Source organism: Eublepharis macularius, chromosome 3, assembly GCF_028583425.1.
Source record: "Eublepharis macularius isolate TG4126 chromosome 3, MPM_Emac_v1.0, whole genome shotgun sequence".
Lineage (NCBI taxonomy): Eukaryota > Metazoa > Chordata > Lepidosauria > Squamata > Eublepharidae > Eublepharis > Eublepharis macularius.
Window position 1 is genome coordinate 141,821,011 of NC_072792.1, and position 20,000 is coordinate 141,841,010.

Genomic DNA, 20,000 nt, shown 5'->3' on the forward strand with positions numbered 1-20,000 from the left:
TATTAGCCCAACCACTAGCAGAGGCCTGCAACTACACACTAAATGCAGGAGTCATGCCACCTTCATGGGGTCAGGCCGCAGTAATAGTACTGCCAAAGCCAGGTAAAGATACTACTGAAGCAGCATCCTACAGACCAATCTCACTTCTCAATACAGATTTTAAAATTTTCACGTCCATTCTAGCTAAGAAATTAGCTTCATTTATTACACAATACATAGATCAAGATCAAGCTCGTTTTATGTCTGAATGAGACATTACAGACAATACATATAAGGTTCTCAACATACTAAACCACTGCACTAAACAGAAGGGAGCTCTTCTATCCCTAGATATCCAGAAAGCCTTTGATTCAGTTGAAATTTCATATCTGACAGCTGTGCTTAGGAAAATTGGATTTGGGGGGGAAAATCTTAGGGTCAATTAATACCATATATGCCTCTCCAACAGTGAATTTGAGAATAAATAATACAACATTGGAAAGGTTCAAGATTAAGAGAGGGACATTGAAGAATTGGCAAAAACTCTTTTTAGATTTCTTATGGTCCTACAATAAACATAGGGTTAATACTGACATGCTAAAACGGAGCTCTAAATGGGGAAGGCTAGGATTTCCGGATGTGATTAAATATTATAAAGCCATTCACTTTCCAAATGCAGTCAAATTGCTGGAACTAAACCAACAGCCAGATTGGGTTGCACTACAACTTGAGTATACTGCACCATACATGAAGCACATGAAGGTGTATGGCAAAGAACAGCCAACAGACCCAATAAAATATCACCTAATCTTTTTCTAACCCAAATATTGGAGGTCTGGGGATGAACTGAGAATAAAACTACTACCAAACAAATCCAGATTACAAACCTTTCTGGTTTCCACCAGGGTTGGGCAATAACTCTTTCTGAAAAGGGAGAAGGCCCAATATCTTGCTACTTCAGGAACTTGCAATCAATTGTAAATTAATGAATAAGACACTAATAGAGGACAAATTAGGTATGTCAACTCCATGGTTTCAATATTTTCAGGAAACGCATATGTGCTCTCAAACAGATTTGCAAAACATTCTTAGGCAACCTCTAACAGACTTTGACGTAGTCATGAAAAAAGCACAGGAGTCGAAAAAGCACCTTATTTCAGCCATTTATAATGTATTATCTGACCTGAATAAAACATGTACGCTCACAATACCAAACACGCTGGCAAAACATCTGTGACATACAATTGACAGAAGCTGACTGGATATCTATTTGAAAATTACCCCCTTTTAAATCTCCTGTTGTAACTGAAAGCTTACAAGCATTCAAAATCATCTTGCACTGGTACGTGACACCTCAAAAATTAACCCATGTTATATCAGCTGCCAGTAGGGTTGCCAGGTCCAGGCTGGAAAATTCCTGGAGATTTTGGGTGGAACCTGGAAAGAGTGGAGTTTGGGGAGGGGAGTATAATGCCATAGAGTCTACCCTCAAAAGCAGCCATTTTCGAGGGTCTGTACAATCAAGCCCTTTTGTTCATACTGCTTAAGGGTCTTTAGATTAGAGGGACGATTGTGTTCTGTGCAAATTTGGTTCTCTTTTCTTTAAAAACAGATATCCCAGACCCTTGAATTGGCTCCCCATTGAAAATAATACTGAAAATCCAGAACCTGAAAAAAACCCACAGATTTGAAACCCAAACTGGTAATGCCTTACTCAAAAAACAGCAGTCACAGTATATCCTGGCCCCCAATCCCAGATCTGAAATTATAAAGAAAATTTTCACAGTTCACACCCCTATATCTTACACTTCTTTTCCAATTAATTTAAGATTCCTGTGTTGATTATACATATTGCTGTGTTTCCTATCCACAATTTCTTTGCACCTGCTAGTTTCTCCCTCCCTGCTAAAGCAGAGTTCTCAAACTTTCCTATGTATTTTATGTGTTGCAAGCACTTGCTTTTGCCCTGGTCTAGATAGATAACACAATTGCTTTCTAGTATAGCTATTTCAATCAATTTTAATGCAGAAGTTAGGGACGGCAGATTAAAATTCTAGACACTTTAGAAATGGAGAGTCTTAGAGCAGCAACCAGAAATCTGTTTCAAGCAAGAAATTGGTAATACCATTTATATTTTAATCCTCTTCTCCTTTCCAGTGAGATGATGTGATGTCATACTGTCTCCTCCCACAGTGTAAACTAAGCTCCTGTCAAAGTTCTGCTGCCTCTGTGACAGAGAGAACAGTTCACTGTACTGCAGCTGCATTACCTTGTATGACACCCCTCAGCATCTTTAGAGGTGCAAGTTTGGGCTTGAAAGCATGATTTCCAGGCTTGTCTTCCTCCTCTTCTGTGGGAATATTGCACTAAACCTTGGAAATACTCAGAAATTGCCAAGAGGCAAGTAGATGCATTTTTATTCTTTACTTTGGGGGAAGTGCTTGGTCCTAAGGAGGGAAACTTACTTTCTGTGTGAATACAAGGATTAATTTGATAGAGAAATGTAACTGAGTAAATGAGTAAAGTCTCTGTATAGGAGAGGGAGAGAGGGAGGAAGGGAGAGAGAGAGAGAGAGAGAGAGAGAGAGAGAGAGAGAGAGAGAGAGAGAGAGAGAGAGAGAATAATGTTCTTTGGATTGTATAAACAAAGGATTAAAAATAGCTTTGGTGCTTCATGATTCTAACCAAGAGATTGGTATAGCAAAGAAATGAAAATGCATTTCTTGAACATTAACTTCTGATGCAAGTATGTAGTGTGACCTGTAGGTCACATGCTCCTCAGTTTTTCATGGTACACTTTCTTAATGCCTTGGGTTACACATTCTGTTTTGCAAAGCATCTATCATTCATCACTACTGAAGTTCATGTTTGCAAAGTTGCATGATCCCAAAAATCAAGGGACATCAACAGTCACTGGCACTTGATCCCCGTCTCTGAAAGAAAAGAGACAGAAACCTGAAGGCACCTTCCTCCTCCACTCATCCCCTCTTAATCTGAGCTGTGTTGCACTGACATTTTATAAGTATTCTGTTGTTGCAGAAAGAACAGCTGTGATGTTAAATTAATACCATATTTATAAAGCTACAGGTACAGGGAGTACATTAGAGCACCTTGGCACTAAAGCAGCACCTCAAAACTGTTTCTGCATTGCATAATTTGCTATTGACTTTGTAGAAATTCTTCTTTATAGATGGTGTGTGCTTTGAAGAAGCACACACTGTGCAGACTACTTCACACATTTATAGAAGCAGCAGTGATTTAAAAAAAAATGTTCAGCTCCCTAGGGAAATGGCAAATCACAGAACACTGTCCCTGGTAGTTAAGGTCAAGATAACCAGTGTATGATGGGCTGGGGGAAAAGATTTATCTTTGACCTGTAAAACACTGAATGAGTCTTGATGTTCACTCTGAAAATGTGTATCTTTGAATTTTTACCCCTTGCTTTTAAACAAACATTAGGTTTCCTAGCAACCCTAATGATATTAATGGAGTAATTGTACAGGCTATAATATTTTCACTAGTGATAACAAAATATTGTTTCTGTATACAACAATACATGTAATTCTGAATCCCTCAAAGATTAATGTAGTTATCAAAGGCTAGCAGTTAGTTATGTTGCTACACTTTGGGGTTAAATAGTATGTATTGTCTGCCTTTGGAACATGGAACTCTTCCAAAGCTCAAACCTTGCAGATGGTTTTATTTGTCTTTCCTATTCACTTCTGTGGGACGATAGCCATAACTATCCTTAACTATAGAATTCTGGCAAAGATAAATGCTTTTGAGTTTATGATGCAGTCTGTCTCAAGATGTATTTTCCTAGAACTCAAAAGCAAAGCCACAAGTCTACTTCTCAAATTAAACTGAAGCTGAAAAGCTTTTATATTATTTTTGTTGGGATACAAATTAATCTCACTTCTGCAGATGAATAAATATGTTCAAGCTGCTCCATTGTGGACAGCTCTACTCTGAGTATTCTCACCAGATTGGGCATTACATTACTTTCTGTCTTGCTTGTAATAGGATATTCTAAGTATTTGACAGAAAGTGTAGTCTAACAACTGTTAAGATTTGCCATTCTGGTCCACTGACTAATCAAATAAACCATTAACAGGCAGATAATAAGCATTTTCTTCAGTGCTGTGTTGTTTTATTCCATTTACAGCTTCACATGTCAAAGATGGTGTAAGAAGGATTCTAATTGAGGTGAATGCTTTAAAGTCACTCCATAATCCCTGTACAGTTCCAGTGCCAGACTTATTTTTTGGAAGACTTCGGTGTATGAAGTTTCTCAGTCTTAGCATAGCTGTAGAATCCCAGTACTCTGTTTTCCACTCCAGGAGGTGAAATCTACTTATTCCTGGCCTTATGTCATGAAGTTGGATTTCCTTTCCCTGGTACAAGCAAGGAGAGAAAATCTGCTTCCTGCAGCTGTGGGAAAGAGAGCCAGCGATTTTGGATGCCAATTGCTTATTGAGCCATTGGAACTGTTCACACAAATGTGCTATTCTTGAAGCAGCAACATGTAGATTTTGCTTCTTCTTTTTTTGAGGTGCTGATATGTGTCTACCTGCACAAGCACCTGACTGAATATGATGATGAGAAACATCTGTTTTTACAATAGCAATTTTGGAATTGTCATGTAGGAGAGTACTGCTTTCCGTATTTCTTCTGGAAAGTTGGCCCCATGCTTACACAAAAAACTATGGAAACAGAATTGATAATTCCAGTCTCTACATTCAAAACAAAATATGTGTTCAAAAAGTAGACCATTATGTTTGCATGTACCTGATTTTGTTAGCCTGTTTTAATGCCACAGGGTTTATGACAATCCTTGCAATTAGATGTGGTAGTAGCCAGCACTGGTAGAACAAGAAAAATTACTAAAAATTTCCGCTTTTTATCCATCGCCTTGTGAGTATATACCACCAGGTCACAATTGACTTATGGCGATTCCAGCAAAGGGCTGTCAAGGCAAGTGAGAAGCAAAGGTAGTTTGCCACTGCTTTTCTCTGCAGAGTCTTGCTCGGTGGTTGGTCACCCATGGTCACCCATCCAAGTACTGATCCTGCTTAGCTTCTGAGATCTGACAAGATCAAGCTATACCACACCACCTTGCCTCCATCCATCATAAACATAAGGAAATTCTCATATCTTCTAACACTGCACTATTCTTCTGTACAGTGATGCAAGGGTCATTAAACAAATGGTTGGCCATTTGTGTAATTTAAATTTTAATACCAGTTTATACTCAAATGGGGATTTTAAATTGGAGTTGTCACAAATTCATTGCTTATGGTTAGTGTGAAGTAACAGATTCATAAGCTCTGTTCCCTTGGGTTCTGGGAGCTTGGAAATGCTATATGGCCTTTCCAAGTCTCTAACCAGAGACACCACCCCTTTCTCTTACTCTTTGGGAGGGGGGATACCAACTTTTCTCTAGATGGTAACTGCTGCCACAAACAGATCTGAAAGAGTTTCTCCTGCTAGATGGATTTGTACATCTAGCACTCTGTATCTGTGTTGCCATTTTAAGGTTTCACCTAGTTGCCACATTTCCCACTTCACTAATACTAGTTAGCATGGGGACAATCTCTAGCACTTTCACACTTTCGTGCTTTAGGGATAGCTAGCTCAGCTGCTTCCCCTCCTCTTTGCCACTCTTTGGAAAGCAGGACTGAATAGGCATGTGTTCACAGAGATCAAGCTTCAAGCATTCAAAATATAAGATAGTTTAATGAACAAATAAAAGGAGTACACATGGTCTGTTTAAGCATCAGGTTGAGCAAGAATAAAAAGAAACGGTGAAAACATGCATTCTTCTAAACTCTGTACTTGTCCTAACAATGTTGTTGCTAAGATAGGTAGTAATTCTTGAAGCTGCAGTATTTAAAAGTCTGTTATTACCTTAGTTCTCAGAGTTGGGACTTCTCCCATGATCTCTCGAAACATGATCAAGATGGGCTCCCTAGGTAAAAGATTCAGTCCTTTAGGGCTTGTGCCCATCCCAAGTAAGATGAACAAATAGAAGAGAGCTTCTTTTTCATATCATGAGAATCCCCAAGTTCCCCTTGGGAGCCCATCCGATTTTGGGATCGATCCTAATCTCCCTGCCTCCAAAGAAAGAAAATACAATCTAGCCTCTTGCCTTTCCCAATTTCTTTTTTTTAATTGTGACAATCTAGCAAGTTGTTACATTGTAAAACGTTTGTTCCACTCTGGCCAGGAACATTTGCATAATTAAACACTGGAGTATTCTATGTCTGGGGAAAAGATTAAACATCTCCTGTACTTTTCCTTTTACCAGTCTTTTACCAGCATTGAAGCTTCTGCAGCATGTGTAGAATGCAATCCCAATTAGAAAAATATACAGGTGGATTCTATGGCAGAAGGCATTTCTTCACAGGTATTTTTGTAGAGATTGGCAGGATTCTGATATTTCAAGCTTGGTGATCTTTGGGTTCATGTGTACCTTTCTCCATTCCCCTCCCCTCTTCCTTGTGCACTGTTCAATAATGAAGGATTTCTGCATGAAACTATAGTTAGCCATTTTGGCTGAACAGCAAACTGTCCTCTTCCTTACAAATTCCACCAGAGCTTGGAATTCTGGTTTAGCTGGAAGAATGCAAACTATAGATGATGGTTCAGATGTAATGACCAACTATGGTTTCCTCACAAAAAACTTGAAGTCTTATCAAACCATGCATGAAAAGAAATGAGTAAAAAATAAAGTATATGACGTCCATAGATACTGCGTATTTATTCATTTGTCTTTATGTCTAATCTACTGGGGGGGGGGTTCCCCACAGGAGACTTGAGGCTATGGCTCATCTGGCAAGATAAAGCCATCCCTGTAATTTTTACCACTGTGGGAGAATTTCTGTTTTCCAGCATTTAAAGTGTTAAATGCCAGGAAATAGGAGATCTTGCTGTGGGAAGCACTACTGTTATAGTCCATTTGCTCTGGGAATGGAAGTTACATCAGTGTCTTAGGTGCCTCTGTGGGTGTCTGTGATTACACCATACGCACAACTAACAGTGAAATCCTAAGCAGAGTTACTCCAGTCTAAACTTCTTGATTTCAATGGGCTTATACAGGAGTAACTCTCCTTAGAATTATACTGTGAGTCACTTGCCTATACTTGCCATTTTATACCCCATGCATTCATTTACATTTTTGAAAAAATTATTCTTTCTATTTGTGGAACACACATTTCTGGAAATATGGAATCCCTTGTGCTTATTGGCAAGAATGACTTTATCCGTTTCTTTTGGGGAGATTATTTTCCCTATATTCTGTTAGCCGAAGGAAACAATATTCTCTTCAAGTGAACCTTCCTCTGAAAAGGCTTATTCATAGAGTCACTATGGAGGAGATGGTCAAAGTGTGCTTTCAAGTCTTTGATCTGCTGATTACAATGACCACATCCAGCTCATCTCTCGCATGTTAATGCACATTCTTTTTCTTGGTCAAAGAAAGAATGGGCCCTCTTAGGTTAGGTGTTCCATGAATTAATCCTTAGTTGAATAAGCCTGAGCATGCATAGGACTTAGTGGGCAGGCAGGATTCTATTTAATAATTAAAAGATAAGTATATGATACAAGCCATATTCTAGAATGCAAGAAAACTCACATTTCTTTGTAATGCTAAACTGCTAGACCAAATGGTGCAATTTTAATGGGTTTTCTATTTATACTAAACTCATCAAGTAACTTTCAATAATAAGATCAAATATTACATATCAAGAATAAAAGGAAAACATAAAAAGACATTCTAAAGGTAAAAAAATGAAATGCTGCAACAAATATCTACATAGGGTTGCCATGTCCCCTTAACCTTCTGGCAGGAAAGCAGGACCCGGAACTCCCGTCTTTTCTTTTTTCTTTTCTTTTCTTTGTGTGTGCACCCTCCCAAGCCTGCACAATGACATTACTTCCGGGAAGTGACATCATCATGCAGACCTGGGAGCGCATGCATGCTTTGCACCAGCATGATTTGGTCCCCAAATGGGCCCAGTTCAGCCCATTTGGGACCCAAATTGGCCTGGTGCGAAGCGGGCATGCATTCCCAGGGTGGCATGATGACATCACTCTACTCCGGGAGTGCACACAGGAGGCCTGTTCTCCTGCCTTTCCCCCTGCCAGGCAGTGAGTGATGGCGGGGGGGGGAGAGGGGGGGAGTGGGTATCCCCACCCTCACCAGGGGAATGGCAACCCTATATTTACATTCCATCACCTATGGGGGAAATTCTGCAAAACATGGATTGTTCACTTCTCAGTGGGAATTGTGGCAAAAAGGAGCTGGGAAGTTGTTGCGATACAGAGATGGGGTATATAAAAGTTTCAGATATGATAGCTGAGCCAGGGATTCTACAGGATGGTTATCACAGTAAGAAAGCATGGTTATATACTTCAGTAGGCTTCAAAATGGTAAAAAGGGAAATACAAAGCAGGACAAGATGGGAGGTAGATGTGGGAGAAAGTGTTCCCTAATAACTAAACCATATGAGGGAAGAATCTATGTCTGAATTTCCAGCACATTTCCCTTTGTAAATTGCAACTGCAAGAGGCCCTGATTAGGACTAAAGCACAGGAGGAGCTTGTTATTCTTTCTCACCTGCACTGTTGTCCTGCCTTTCTACCGGTTACCTTGTTGTTCGGGAGATGGGGAGAGACATATAGATTGTTTGTGTTGTGCCTCTACATTTCCTCTAACAAGGCAAATACCAGCTTGGGGGGGGGGCATGAATTTGAGGTCAGGAAAATAGTGTAGGGTCTCATCTGAATTTGGGCCTCTCGTGACTGCTATTTAGAAAGAAAAATATGCTGTAGATCTGATCACAGATTTTTCAAGGTCACATCTGCTACGGCCATTTAAAGTTACCACTAGCACACTGTTCCTGAAATACCTGCTGGAAATGGTCCAATTATTTCAGCAGTATCCAGTATAGTCTCTGGGGCACAAGAAACCCCATAGTACTTTGCTTTCTTATGCCTTTAGGTTTTGCTTTGCCCTTTCCCCTGTTTTTTCTGTTTCTTTGGGGACTATTTTATCCTGATCTTTTAAAAACTGGTTTTGAGTTGCCATTGTTCATCAAGTATAATGTTTCCTTCAGTTTTGTTTGTTCTGCTCACTCCCACCCACCTCCAACCCACTTTTGTCATCAAATCACCCCCTGTTCTCCCCTTCCCTCTCCACCCTGGAAATGTATGGTTTCATTTTCAATATTATTTTTAAAAACACGCAGCACCTATAGCAATATAGCAATATATCATTATTAAAAGTGGTACAAGTGTGTTTATTGTGATTCCTGGCATGTCACCACAGGGACAGAATTTTCATGCTTGTTGTTCTGACTATTGTTGTTATAGCTATTATGGTTTATTCGCAGTTTAATATCACTTTCTATGTGTGGTCAAATGATGATTCTCACACATGACAATTCTCACACATGCACATTTATTAGTTCTACAACTAATATAAGACTCACTATCATGCCAATCCTTCAATCAATCACTTGCAATTGTGAACTCTACAGTCAACCAAAACACTTCATGTTGTGACCATAGGAGAAGCCTTTACTATGATGATGGGAATTGTCATTTTTTCCTTGGTAAGCAGCAGTACTGCAGCTCAAGCTCAAGTTCGATCCTGGTGGAAGCCAGGTTCAGGTAGCCGGCTCAAGGTTGACTCAGCCTTCCATCCTTCCGAGGTTGGTAAAATGAGTACCCAGTTTCCTGGAGGTAAAGTGTAGATGACAGGGGAAGGCAATGGCAAACCACCCTGTAACAAAAGTCTGCCAAGAAAACGTTGTCATGTGACGTCCCCCCATGTGTCAGTAATGACTCGGTGCTTGCACCTTTACCTTTACCTCTAGTGATGTTAACAACAATAATAACAACATTTATATACTGCCCTTCAGGATGACTTAACACCCACTAAGAGCAGTTTACAAAGAATGTCATTATTATCCCCACAACAAAACACCCTGTGAGGTGGGTGGGGCTGAGAAATCTAGAAGCTCTGACCGACCCAAGGTCACCCAGCTGGCTTCAAGTGGATATATCAATAAAGTGAATGTACAACACCAATGGCAACAAAAATCCTGATTATTTAAGGCACATCTATAAGACAATAATCAGACTCTATAACTGGAAAAATGCAGAGGGAGTGCAGACATACAGAAGACCCATGCCCAAAATGATTCTGTTGCTTGTGGATTGACTGCTAAGAAAACCATAAATAAGTCAAGCTTGTGGAAAGCTCCTCTGTAGATGCAGCCACTAGTAGGAATGTCAGAATCAGGAAAATGTTTTCTGTTATATATTTGCCATGTAGAATCTGCTGTTCTTAGTAAATATAAGTTGTGCTATACGATAGAAGTAATTAATTCAGTCATTGTCTTACATATACTTTAGACGTTTGGGGTGGAAATCCAGTGCATTTGCTGTCTTTTAAGTGCTTTGTTAAACACCCAGGAAGACCCAACAAGTATAGCTAAATTTGCTCTAAAGAAGACCTATCTTCAGCTCTAACTGCTACACAGATATTTGCAACTATGTTGTTTAAGATCACTGGGAGGGGGGTACTGCAAATATGACATGACTGAGCCAAGAATTTTGGGGCAGTGATAGAAGGCGTATAACTGCTATTTCTTTAAAGCAAAGGAATGACATGGATTTCTCTCTGTCTTTAAAAACTTCATTACAGCCATATTTGGACTAAGGCTGCACAACAGGGGGAGAAGAGGATTTAACCTTCCACCCCATGCATAGTTTCACTAAAACCAGGCCCAACCTGTATGCCATTATTAGCTATTTGAAGGGGAAAGTACTCACAGTTTCCAGGAAAAAAGCTGTCCTTTTGAGTTAACATCCTGTAGATTGACAAGGGTGACACATTCATTGCTTTTAGATATGACCATCAAAGCATTGATGTCTGCCAGTCAAAAACATGCATGAGACAGACACGGAGCCAAACTAAATGTTATGGCATCCATGGGTTCAACCAGTGCATGTCCACCCCATTTTAGAGAAGAATTTGGCCATTTAAAAATGTTGTGAGGGCCACGGTATGGTGGTGTGGCCAGTTTGGTGTAGTGGTTAAGAGTGCAGGATTCTAATCTGGAGAGCTGGGTTTGATTCCCCACTCCTCCGCTTGAAGCCAGCTCAGCGCCCTTGGGCTAGTCACAGTTCTCTGGAGCTCTCTCAGCCCCACCTACCTCACAGGGTGTTTTGTTGTGGGGATAATAATGACATACTTTGTAAACCGCTCTGAGTGGGAATTAAATTGTCCTGAAGGGCGGCATATAAATATATTACTACTACTACTACTACTACTACTACTACTACTATTACTACTCCATGTGCCTTTTCAAGTGCTGAAATACCCTTATGGCATTTTTAAATGGCCAAATTCTTTTCTAAGATGGTGCTGGTGTCTACAGGTTGGACCCATGGATGCTGTAACATGTAGTTTGGACCACAGTTATTGCATGTAAAGCAATGTTTGATATAGCTGCAATTAACAGGTCAAAAAGAGCTCAAGGGATTTATTAATGTCTTTTACCCAGTTTTTCAGAAAAAAATATTTCCAAAGTAGCTCACATCAGTTAAATTTCACCACGAAGTGCTGTTCACTAGCTCTATATGTACATGCCAATGAGACATGAACATGTCTTTCACATGCACACATGATAATACAAGGCACACTAGGGAAGGGAGAGTGAAGGGAAAGGTAAAACAGCTAGTAATTGCAGTGGGATTACATGTTGACTGGAAGTGCAACTGAAAAGGCTGTTTGGGGAGAGCATCAGGTTGGTCATATCCACTAAGGCCAGGCTTATAGAAAAATACTTGGAATGGCAAGCCAAATCCGTAAATCTTTGAAAAATATCCTGTTTTTACTGCATGAGCATATGTATCAGATGCCAAGGCTCTCCTGGCAACCAAAGCTAGCTAGAATATTCTAGAAATGGACTGGTCTAGAGAAAACATCAAGCTAGGAAGGAAGAAGTGGAGACTACTCTTAAGAAGAGCCAGTTTGGTATAGTGGTTAAGAGCAGGAGGACTCTAATCTGGAGAACTGGGTTTGATTCCCCACTCATCTACTTGAAGCCAGCTGGGTGACCTTGGGTCTGTCCCAGACTCCCAGTTCTCTCAGAGCTCTCTCAGCCCAACCTACCCCACAGGGTGTCTGTTGTGGGGATCATAATAACACTGACTTGTTAACCACTCTGAGTGTAGCACTGATCTGTCCTGAAGAGCAGTATATAAACACAAGGTTGTTGTTGTTAGAAGCCATATGGACCAGTCTCTCCCATATACACTCTGTCTGAATCAGCTTGTGGCAGAAGCAACCAGTGGAGCCCTCTACATTAACCCCATGGTGGCATTTTGCAGAGAAGCCTGGGTTTAAAAAAATTACAACTCTGCACACTTCTGTTAAACTGATGCTGGAACATCCATTGTTTTTGATATTTTGGTTTGACAATTTAGTTTTTCACTAGAGAGCTGATCTCAGCTTTGGCTTAAGTTGCCAGCAAGTTCAGGCAGATTTTTACTGTATTGATTATCCTCGATCTGCATTTGTGCTAAATCAGCATTCTCAACCAGGCTAATGGATTAGGACAATCTATCTGTGCTGCCAAAATGCTATAGGAAAGTTGTGTTGTTACATGTTTTCCAATTCACAGAAACATTATTATAAGTGATTTGAAATAAAAACAAATGTTCAAGTTTTTCCACAATACCTCATATGCTTGTTAATCCTCAGGCAGTTCTAAGAAGGGTACCTCCCAGAACTGTATTAAACAAGGCAACACTAACCCATTTGACCTAAACTGGTTTTTGCCTGTGAGTGAGGCAAGCTGCCTAAATAGATAGACTTAACTTTGTTTGACAGAAACGACAAGAGTTCACGGCCACCTGAATTAAACTTGGAATCATATGCAATTGATATGGCTCAAAGAAAACATTCGTCCATTCATTGATACAAATGTAGTGAAATAGAAAACACTTGGCAGGAAACGAAGCTCCGTAAACATTGTAGAATGAATGCTGTGAAGCTAAACAAGATATCTTCCCTAAAGAAACAAGACTAAACAAGATGGGACTGAGAGCAGGCTTTACAATGTTGTGCTGTATACTATCCATTTCTCCTGAACTGGATTTTTGTAACGCTGGTGGAGGAAATGTGATCTTTTTGCTTTTGTAGATGGCATTACAAGATGTACTTATAGATATCTGTTCTGTCATGTATTGCGGATGTGTGTGTGTAACAGAATGGGTAAAGAAAGTGCCGTGGAGGGTGATCTTGTTTGAACTGGACCCCTTAGCCAGCAAAATGTAGGTCAACTCTTTTGTACCCTTTTCCAAATGACTGTAGTCAGCCAGCATTTTAGAATTAACACCATATGACCAGCATAGTCTTAGTATTTCTTCTCCTTTCTTTTGTTTCCTATCATCTTCAGTTTCCCCAGCTTTTATAGTATGGTAAACTGTATGGAAAGTTCTATTAGTGTGTTCATAAATTCCTACATCAAATTAGCATGACTTTGTGGCTGGGTTAAACATATTCAGAACTAAGCTTGTCTTTGGTTTATCAGAAGGACCTAGGTAAGCTGAACTTTCTAATTAAAATCAATAGGGGAAAAGTGGTTTCCACACCATTTTCTAACCCAGTCCCCCAGCACTGGCCATCCATCCTCCCACTGGGGACTTCTCAGTATATTGATATAACTTTATAACAACTTATGTAACAAATTATCTGAAGTCCCAACTTGCATTTTTAAAAAAGCAAATCTCTAACCCCTTCCATGGTAAAGATATACCTTTCCCTTTATATCTTTGTAACAGAAGGGGCTAGAGACTTACTTTAAAAATTTGTTTTAAATGGAATCAGTTACACATATTTGTACATAGTTATATTGATATGGTGATATTAAGTTGCAGATTTTTTAATATATATATATATATATATATAAACAGACCAGTGGTTGTTAGGGAATGGCTTCTGTGGGGACACAGCAATCACCCAGGCGTTATTGCTCTTTTCCAAAACTTCACAGCTAAGCAGGTTTGACAAAGATCAGAGAAAAGCCAGGGGGTGCACAAAGGCACCTAGTACTGTGAGGAAGCAGGAAAAAATAAATTGGCAATACCAACAGCTTGTGTTGTTTTTAATGTACATGAATTTTTAAATTGTATTTTTAATATGCTATCTGCCCTGAGCCTGCTCATGGGGAGGGCAGAATAGAAATCTAAAATAAATATAACATTTAACCTGAGGCGAATAAACCCTGTAGAAATGGTGAGTGCCAGATGTACTACCTTAATGCAATGACTGTGCCTTAATGCAATAACAGCGAGGGGAGCTGTAACTCAGTAGTACTACAGCTAGTGCTTTGCATTCTGAAGGTTCCAGATTAAATCTCTACTACATCCAATTAAAAGGAACTCAAGTAGGCAAAGTTGGGAAAGTCTATTCTCTGCCTTAGGCATTGGAGAGCTGCTGCATTATATAATAATAATAACATTCGATTTATATACCACCCTTTAGGACACCTTAATGCCACACTCAGAGCAGTTTACAAAGTCAATGTTATTATTGCCCCCTCAGTCGGAATGAAGAGGCAGACACAAGTGTTGGGGATTAAAGGGCTGCTTTATTAAATTATAACAACATATTTGTCAGCATGGCAAGGGCCTAACTAGCGGTACAGGTCGGGCCCGGGGGTCACTCCAGGACCTTCATCCCAACCTGTATGGGTGACCCCCCCACAGCCCCAGGTGCGAGCCATCCATGATATGGCTGGGGCTCGGCTGGCCTGGCCAAGTGGTTCACCCCCTTAAAGCTTCCCCGCCCAGCTGTAAAGCTGCAGGGGGGGACCAACTTGTCCAGAGGTTCCCTACCAGGGCATCTGTCCTTGCAACTGGGCTGTACAGCAGCCAACCACTCCTGACAGACCCCAATCCCCACCAATGGGGATATGCAAGGGTGGTCACCGGCCCGCTCATATTTCCCAACTCCTACCTGCCAAGGAAACGAAAATCAACCCACCAGAGCTAATTATCCGCCCACATCATAACAGTGCAAGGTAGGCAAAAAACTCCACACCTAGGTGCCAATAAGGGGGAGGAGAAAAAATTCCTACCTGGTCCCGATAAACGGCAACCAGCTAATCCTGCACTGAAATAGGGAGAGGTGGGTGGGCCGAGCATGAGGCATACTGAAACACTGTGGGGCGGAGCAGCGTAAAATGCTCATCCAAGCTCCACCCCTCATGCTAGTCTGGAGGGGCAAAAACAAAGCCCCCAGCCGCAGCGGCTGTTGCCACCAGCCAGGAGTGCCGTATTGCGCCCCCCCCAGTCAGAATGAAGAGGCAGACACAAGCATTGGGGATTAAAGGGCTGCTTTATTAAATTATAACAACATATTTGTCAGCACAGCAAGTGCCTAACTAGCAGTACAGGTCGGGCCCTAGGGTCACTCCAGGACCTCTGCCCCGACCTGTATGGATGACCCCCAACAGCCCCGGGTGCAAGCCATCCATGATATGGCTGGGGCCCAGCCGGCCTGGCTAAGTGGTTCACCCCCTTAAAGCTCCCCCACCCAGCCATACAGCTGCAGGGGGGGACTGGCTTGTTCCCCACCAGGGCGTCTGACCTTGCAACTGAACCATACAGCAGCCAGCCACTTCTGACAGACCCCAATCCCCACCAATGGGGATATGCCAAGGGTGGTCACTAGCCCACTCATATTTCCCAACTCCTACCTGCCACTGCTAAGGCCAAGCCTCTGCTTAGGCCATAGCACCCCACAGGAGGCATAAAGCCACCAATGCTTGCTGCACCTCCTCCAAATAGTTGTTCCACCATCCCCTCAGGAAAGGTAAGCAAATGTGACCCTGATTTGGGGATAGAAGCCCCCTTACTAAACAAACAATCCTGTTCAAGCTCACGGCACACAGACAGCGAGTCTTGGACTAACACAACCCAGGGCCCAAGCTTCATGTACACAACCGGCAGGGAAGCCTTGGGCCCTAGCACAACAAAACTTGCCCACCAAACCAGCAGGGAAGCATGTGCACGCAGGCACCCCTGCTGTGGTCCAAATAAACAAATCCAACCTTCTTGCCACACCCGGCGGGGAAGCCTTGGAACATCAAACCAAGGTCCGCCATTGCAAGACACCTCAGGGCCAGGACCTGCAACAAAAACACAGTCAAACAATCAACAAGTTATCAACGCCAAAATCACCTGCATTACCCTAAACGCCACCCTGGAAAAGAAGAACAAACAAGAAAACACATCCGCTAACCGCCGCAGCTATACAAGGAATGTGCAGACCTGCCCACCACCTCATTATGGCGATGGCCCCTTAACCTCATGCTGCTGAGCAGAGCCAGAGTTATCTGGGCCCCGCCTCTTACCCTGACTAGATCGCTTACATGTCGTAAATGCACGAGGACCAGAACAAATTGGGCATGCATGTCAAAACTTGCATGGCTTCCTAGAGCAAACCTCTTGGGAAGCAAAGTCCCAGCATAGCATCCAAGCCGATGCAGCCTGATCCCTGAGAGGTCTCGCAGTCGCTGGTGTAGAAGACCAGTGAACCAGATGACCGCTATCAGAGTGATCTCCCACATTGGGCCTAGCTGGGGACTTGAGGTGCAGCCACAGCTGCTGGTGGACCTGATTCCATGGGAAGGAGGAGTTAAGAGCAGCGCGCATACGGAACTCTTCATCGTACTGCAGCCAAGCTGCACCGACAAAGTCTGAATACCCCCAGTATATGATGTCCATATACTGAAAGGGGGGACCCTTCATGGCTGGGCACAGGCTATGACAGCTGCATATATGAGAAAGACCGGCAACCAGTTCGCCCAGGTCCTATCCACCCTGCGGTGCTTCAGCCACTCCTTGTCACGCTCCTCAAGATCCTCCTTGTCTTTCTTTTCTAATTCTCTAAAGAGGAGGGAGAAGATATTCACATACTCCCCCCTTAGAATCTTGTCCCTGGTCCCGGGTATCAAATGGTCCCCTAGAGGCATGGCATATCCCCATATGGCAAAGCTCTGAAAGATACCGACCAATGGGTGACCACGGGGAACCATAGCACACACCAAATGGGGCAACTGTGATGACATGGGCAGCCTGCTGGCCACCACAGGCACTGAACCCAAAACGGTGGGTTGGCCCCACTGCAGCCATAAGCTACTAGGCCCCACCGATGGTACTGTGCTCACCTGCGGATAAGTCACTCGCAGCATGCCCAGGGGCACGGGGGCAGCGGCCTGGCCCCCAGGGCCCCATGGCCATGCACTCTCCGGTTGGGGGAAAAATGACTTACCCTCCAGTTTTGAAGGTTGCACAGCGATGGCCACTTCCCCAACATACGCTGACCCTCCAGCCTCATCCAAAGATGCACCTGCATGTGCCTGAGGTGAAACTCCCGCTCCGTCACCATCTGGTAGAGCCGAGAGGCCCTGAGTGCTTGATGAACCCTCAAGGGTGGAAATGAAAGACAACACGTCATTAAAGAAAGCATTAGAAGAAGCCACCCTCACTGGCCTTTTGCGCACTGCAGCCATGTTGGCATTGGCTAAACCACAGGCCTGTTCCAAGGCAGCAAGCCTGTCTAGAAGTTCCTACCAACTGGTGCCAGCGGCCGCATCATCAGAAGATGAAAGGGCAACTAGAGGTCGCCATGCAGTGGGCTTCTTGGCCAGTTGTTTGCCCTTGGAAGACCCTTCTTGGGAAGCCAGAGCGCTTCTTGGGAGGCATATTAGCTCCTGTTGCCAACAGCCCCAAACAGAAGCCCTGCTGCTCTTAACAACTAAACCCAGTTGGCAGGCCTAGTGCCAAGGGCAGCAGGCACACCCCAGAGTCTGTGATAACCCACCGCCAGGGAGAGTGCCTAGGCAACCAAATTGGCTACCAGTATCCAGCCCTAAAATGGCCCCAAAAGTAACCACCCAAAGCGGCTCCAAGTAGGTAATTAGAAAGCTCCCCCTCCCAACACAAAATGGCCACCAGCACCTTAGGCACTAAGATGGCCACCAGTCACAATAACGCCTGGCCTAATAAACTGGCTAGGGAGGCCAGGCCTTGCTCAGAATGGCAAGGCCGCATGACTTACTGCAGCCCAGGGGAATGAGGACCACAGCAGCCCATGAAAGCCAGCCGGCTAATCCCACCCACCAATTGCCCTGAAAATTGGGGGAGGGAAGACAGGGGGAAAGGAAAAAGGCCCGGGCCGAGCGGCGCTCCCAATAGAAAAAGGGAGTGTCGTCTCCCTAGCCACTGCCTCTGAGGCACAGGAGTCCCCCAGGAGTGGCCCTTAAAGCTGCATGGCAAAGAAAATCGCTCCACACCGCAGTGCCGCAAATGCCGCCCTTGCCCCTCACCCTTGCCACTCTCTGATGGTGCGGCGGCGGGAAGGACCCCCGTGCCCTGTGCCTCAGTGCCTCTTTGCTCCCAGGCACTGGGATAAACAGCGTCCGAAAAGGCCCCGCACACTGCACCTCCACCGCCTCTCAGCCCCCAGGTGCCAGGACGAGCTGCATCAGGAAAGGCCCCCGCATGCCGCACCTCAGCCACTCAACGCTGAGAGAAATGCTCCCAAACACAGCTTCGCTCGATGAAGCTGCTCCGTCGCCCCTCCGGACCCCGCTGCTCTACACCCACTCCTCATGCCGGGGAAGCAAAAGAAACATACTGCTTCTCCCGAACATGAGGCACACTGAAACACCGCGGGGTGGAGTGGTGTAAAATGCTCATCCAAGCTCCGCCCCCTGTGCTAGTCCCTGTATGCAGGGGTAAGCACTAAGCACCATTGCTGACTCCTCCTCCTTCCGGAGGGGCAAAAACACGGCCCCCAGCCACAGTGGCTGTTGCCGTCGGCCGGGAGTGCCGTATTATACTCACAACAGACACCCTGACAGGTGGGTGGGGCTGAGAGAGCTCTAAGAGAGCTGTGACTGACCCAAGGTCATCCAGCTGGCTTCAAGTGGAGGAGTGGGGAATCAAACTCGGTTCTCCATATTAGAGTCCTGCCACTCCTAACCACTACACCAAACTGGCTCTTATGAACAGACATTGCCAAGCAAATGGGACCAAGAGTTTGATTCAATGTAACACAATTTACATGCTCAACTGCATCTTCAACAGTGTCCAATGGTCTGAGTTGATGGGAAAGTCTAACGAACTGTTGTGCTTTATGGATGATTTTGACTGCAAATAGAAGTCTGATTTGGAATACTGAGGGCAGGAAATATTACAAACACTCAGATTAGTTTTTTGTTTGCAGAAGTTTTGTTATTGTTTCCCACTTTCGGTTCAGACATCATCAGGAAAAAGGCAGGCCTACAAAAAATTTAGATAAAGAAAATGAAACTAATAATGGAATAGGCAGGTTTTTGAAGGCTAGGGTCATTGCTCACATTGCAAACTGGTCTTTGTACAGGTTAGATGCTGAAAACTACACTTCCATGTCAATGCCTGCTGTCCCTGTGCCTCTCAGCTTTGTATGTGTGCTACAAACACTTGTTAGTTGGCTCTTTGAAAGAATATGGTTTGTTTTAATCAATTCTATATTTCTCATCTGTGATGCATTAGGTAACACTTGCCCTCAACATGTGTTTTCATTTATATTTGTCAAACAATGCCACAAAAGTGGTTTATTATAGTGTCTTTGACTTCCTGATTGGAGATCTTGAAGACTGCCTAATAGGCTTTAAAGGGCAGTTAGAAGAATTCAAGAAGGATAGCTCTGTCAATGGCCACTAACTTGGCTTATCATTCCCCTGGTTAGGGTGGAAGATGCCCTGCTGCTGACCCAGGCTTATTGTCACCATTCAACTAGCCGGGTGTGTGTGTGTGTGTGTGTGTGGCAGGAATGGGAAAGGTGTCATCAGTGTCCCAATGTACTGATGTCACTTTCTGTGTGCCGAGAAGTGATGTCAGCACATCATCAGGGGATGCCAGGAGACGCTTTAGCTAGAGCATCCCCCAGCATCC

At 43.4% G+C, this 20,000-nt stretch overlaps 1 protein-coding gene across 1 annotated transcript in view; it reads left to right on the plus strand.

Annotated features, from left to right (window-relative positions):
* Window positions 1–2,234: 2,234 nt before the first annotated feature.
* ABI3BP (ABI family member 3 binding protein) overlaps window positions 2,235–20,000 on the plus strand; it is a 249,584-nt gene continuing 231,818 nt past the window's right edge. Inside the window, exon 1 of the mRNA XM_054974771.1 lies at window positions 2,235–2,379. Coding sequence (XP_054830746.1) covers window positions 2,301–2,379 — 79 coding nt within the window. The 5' untranslated portion in view covers window positions 2,235–2,300. The remainder of the gene's footprint in view (window positions 2,380–20,000) is intronic.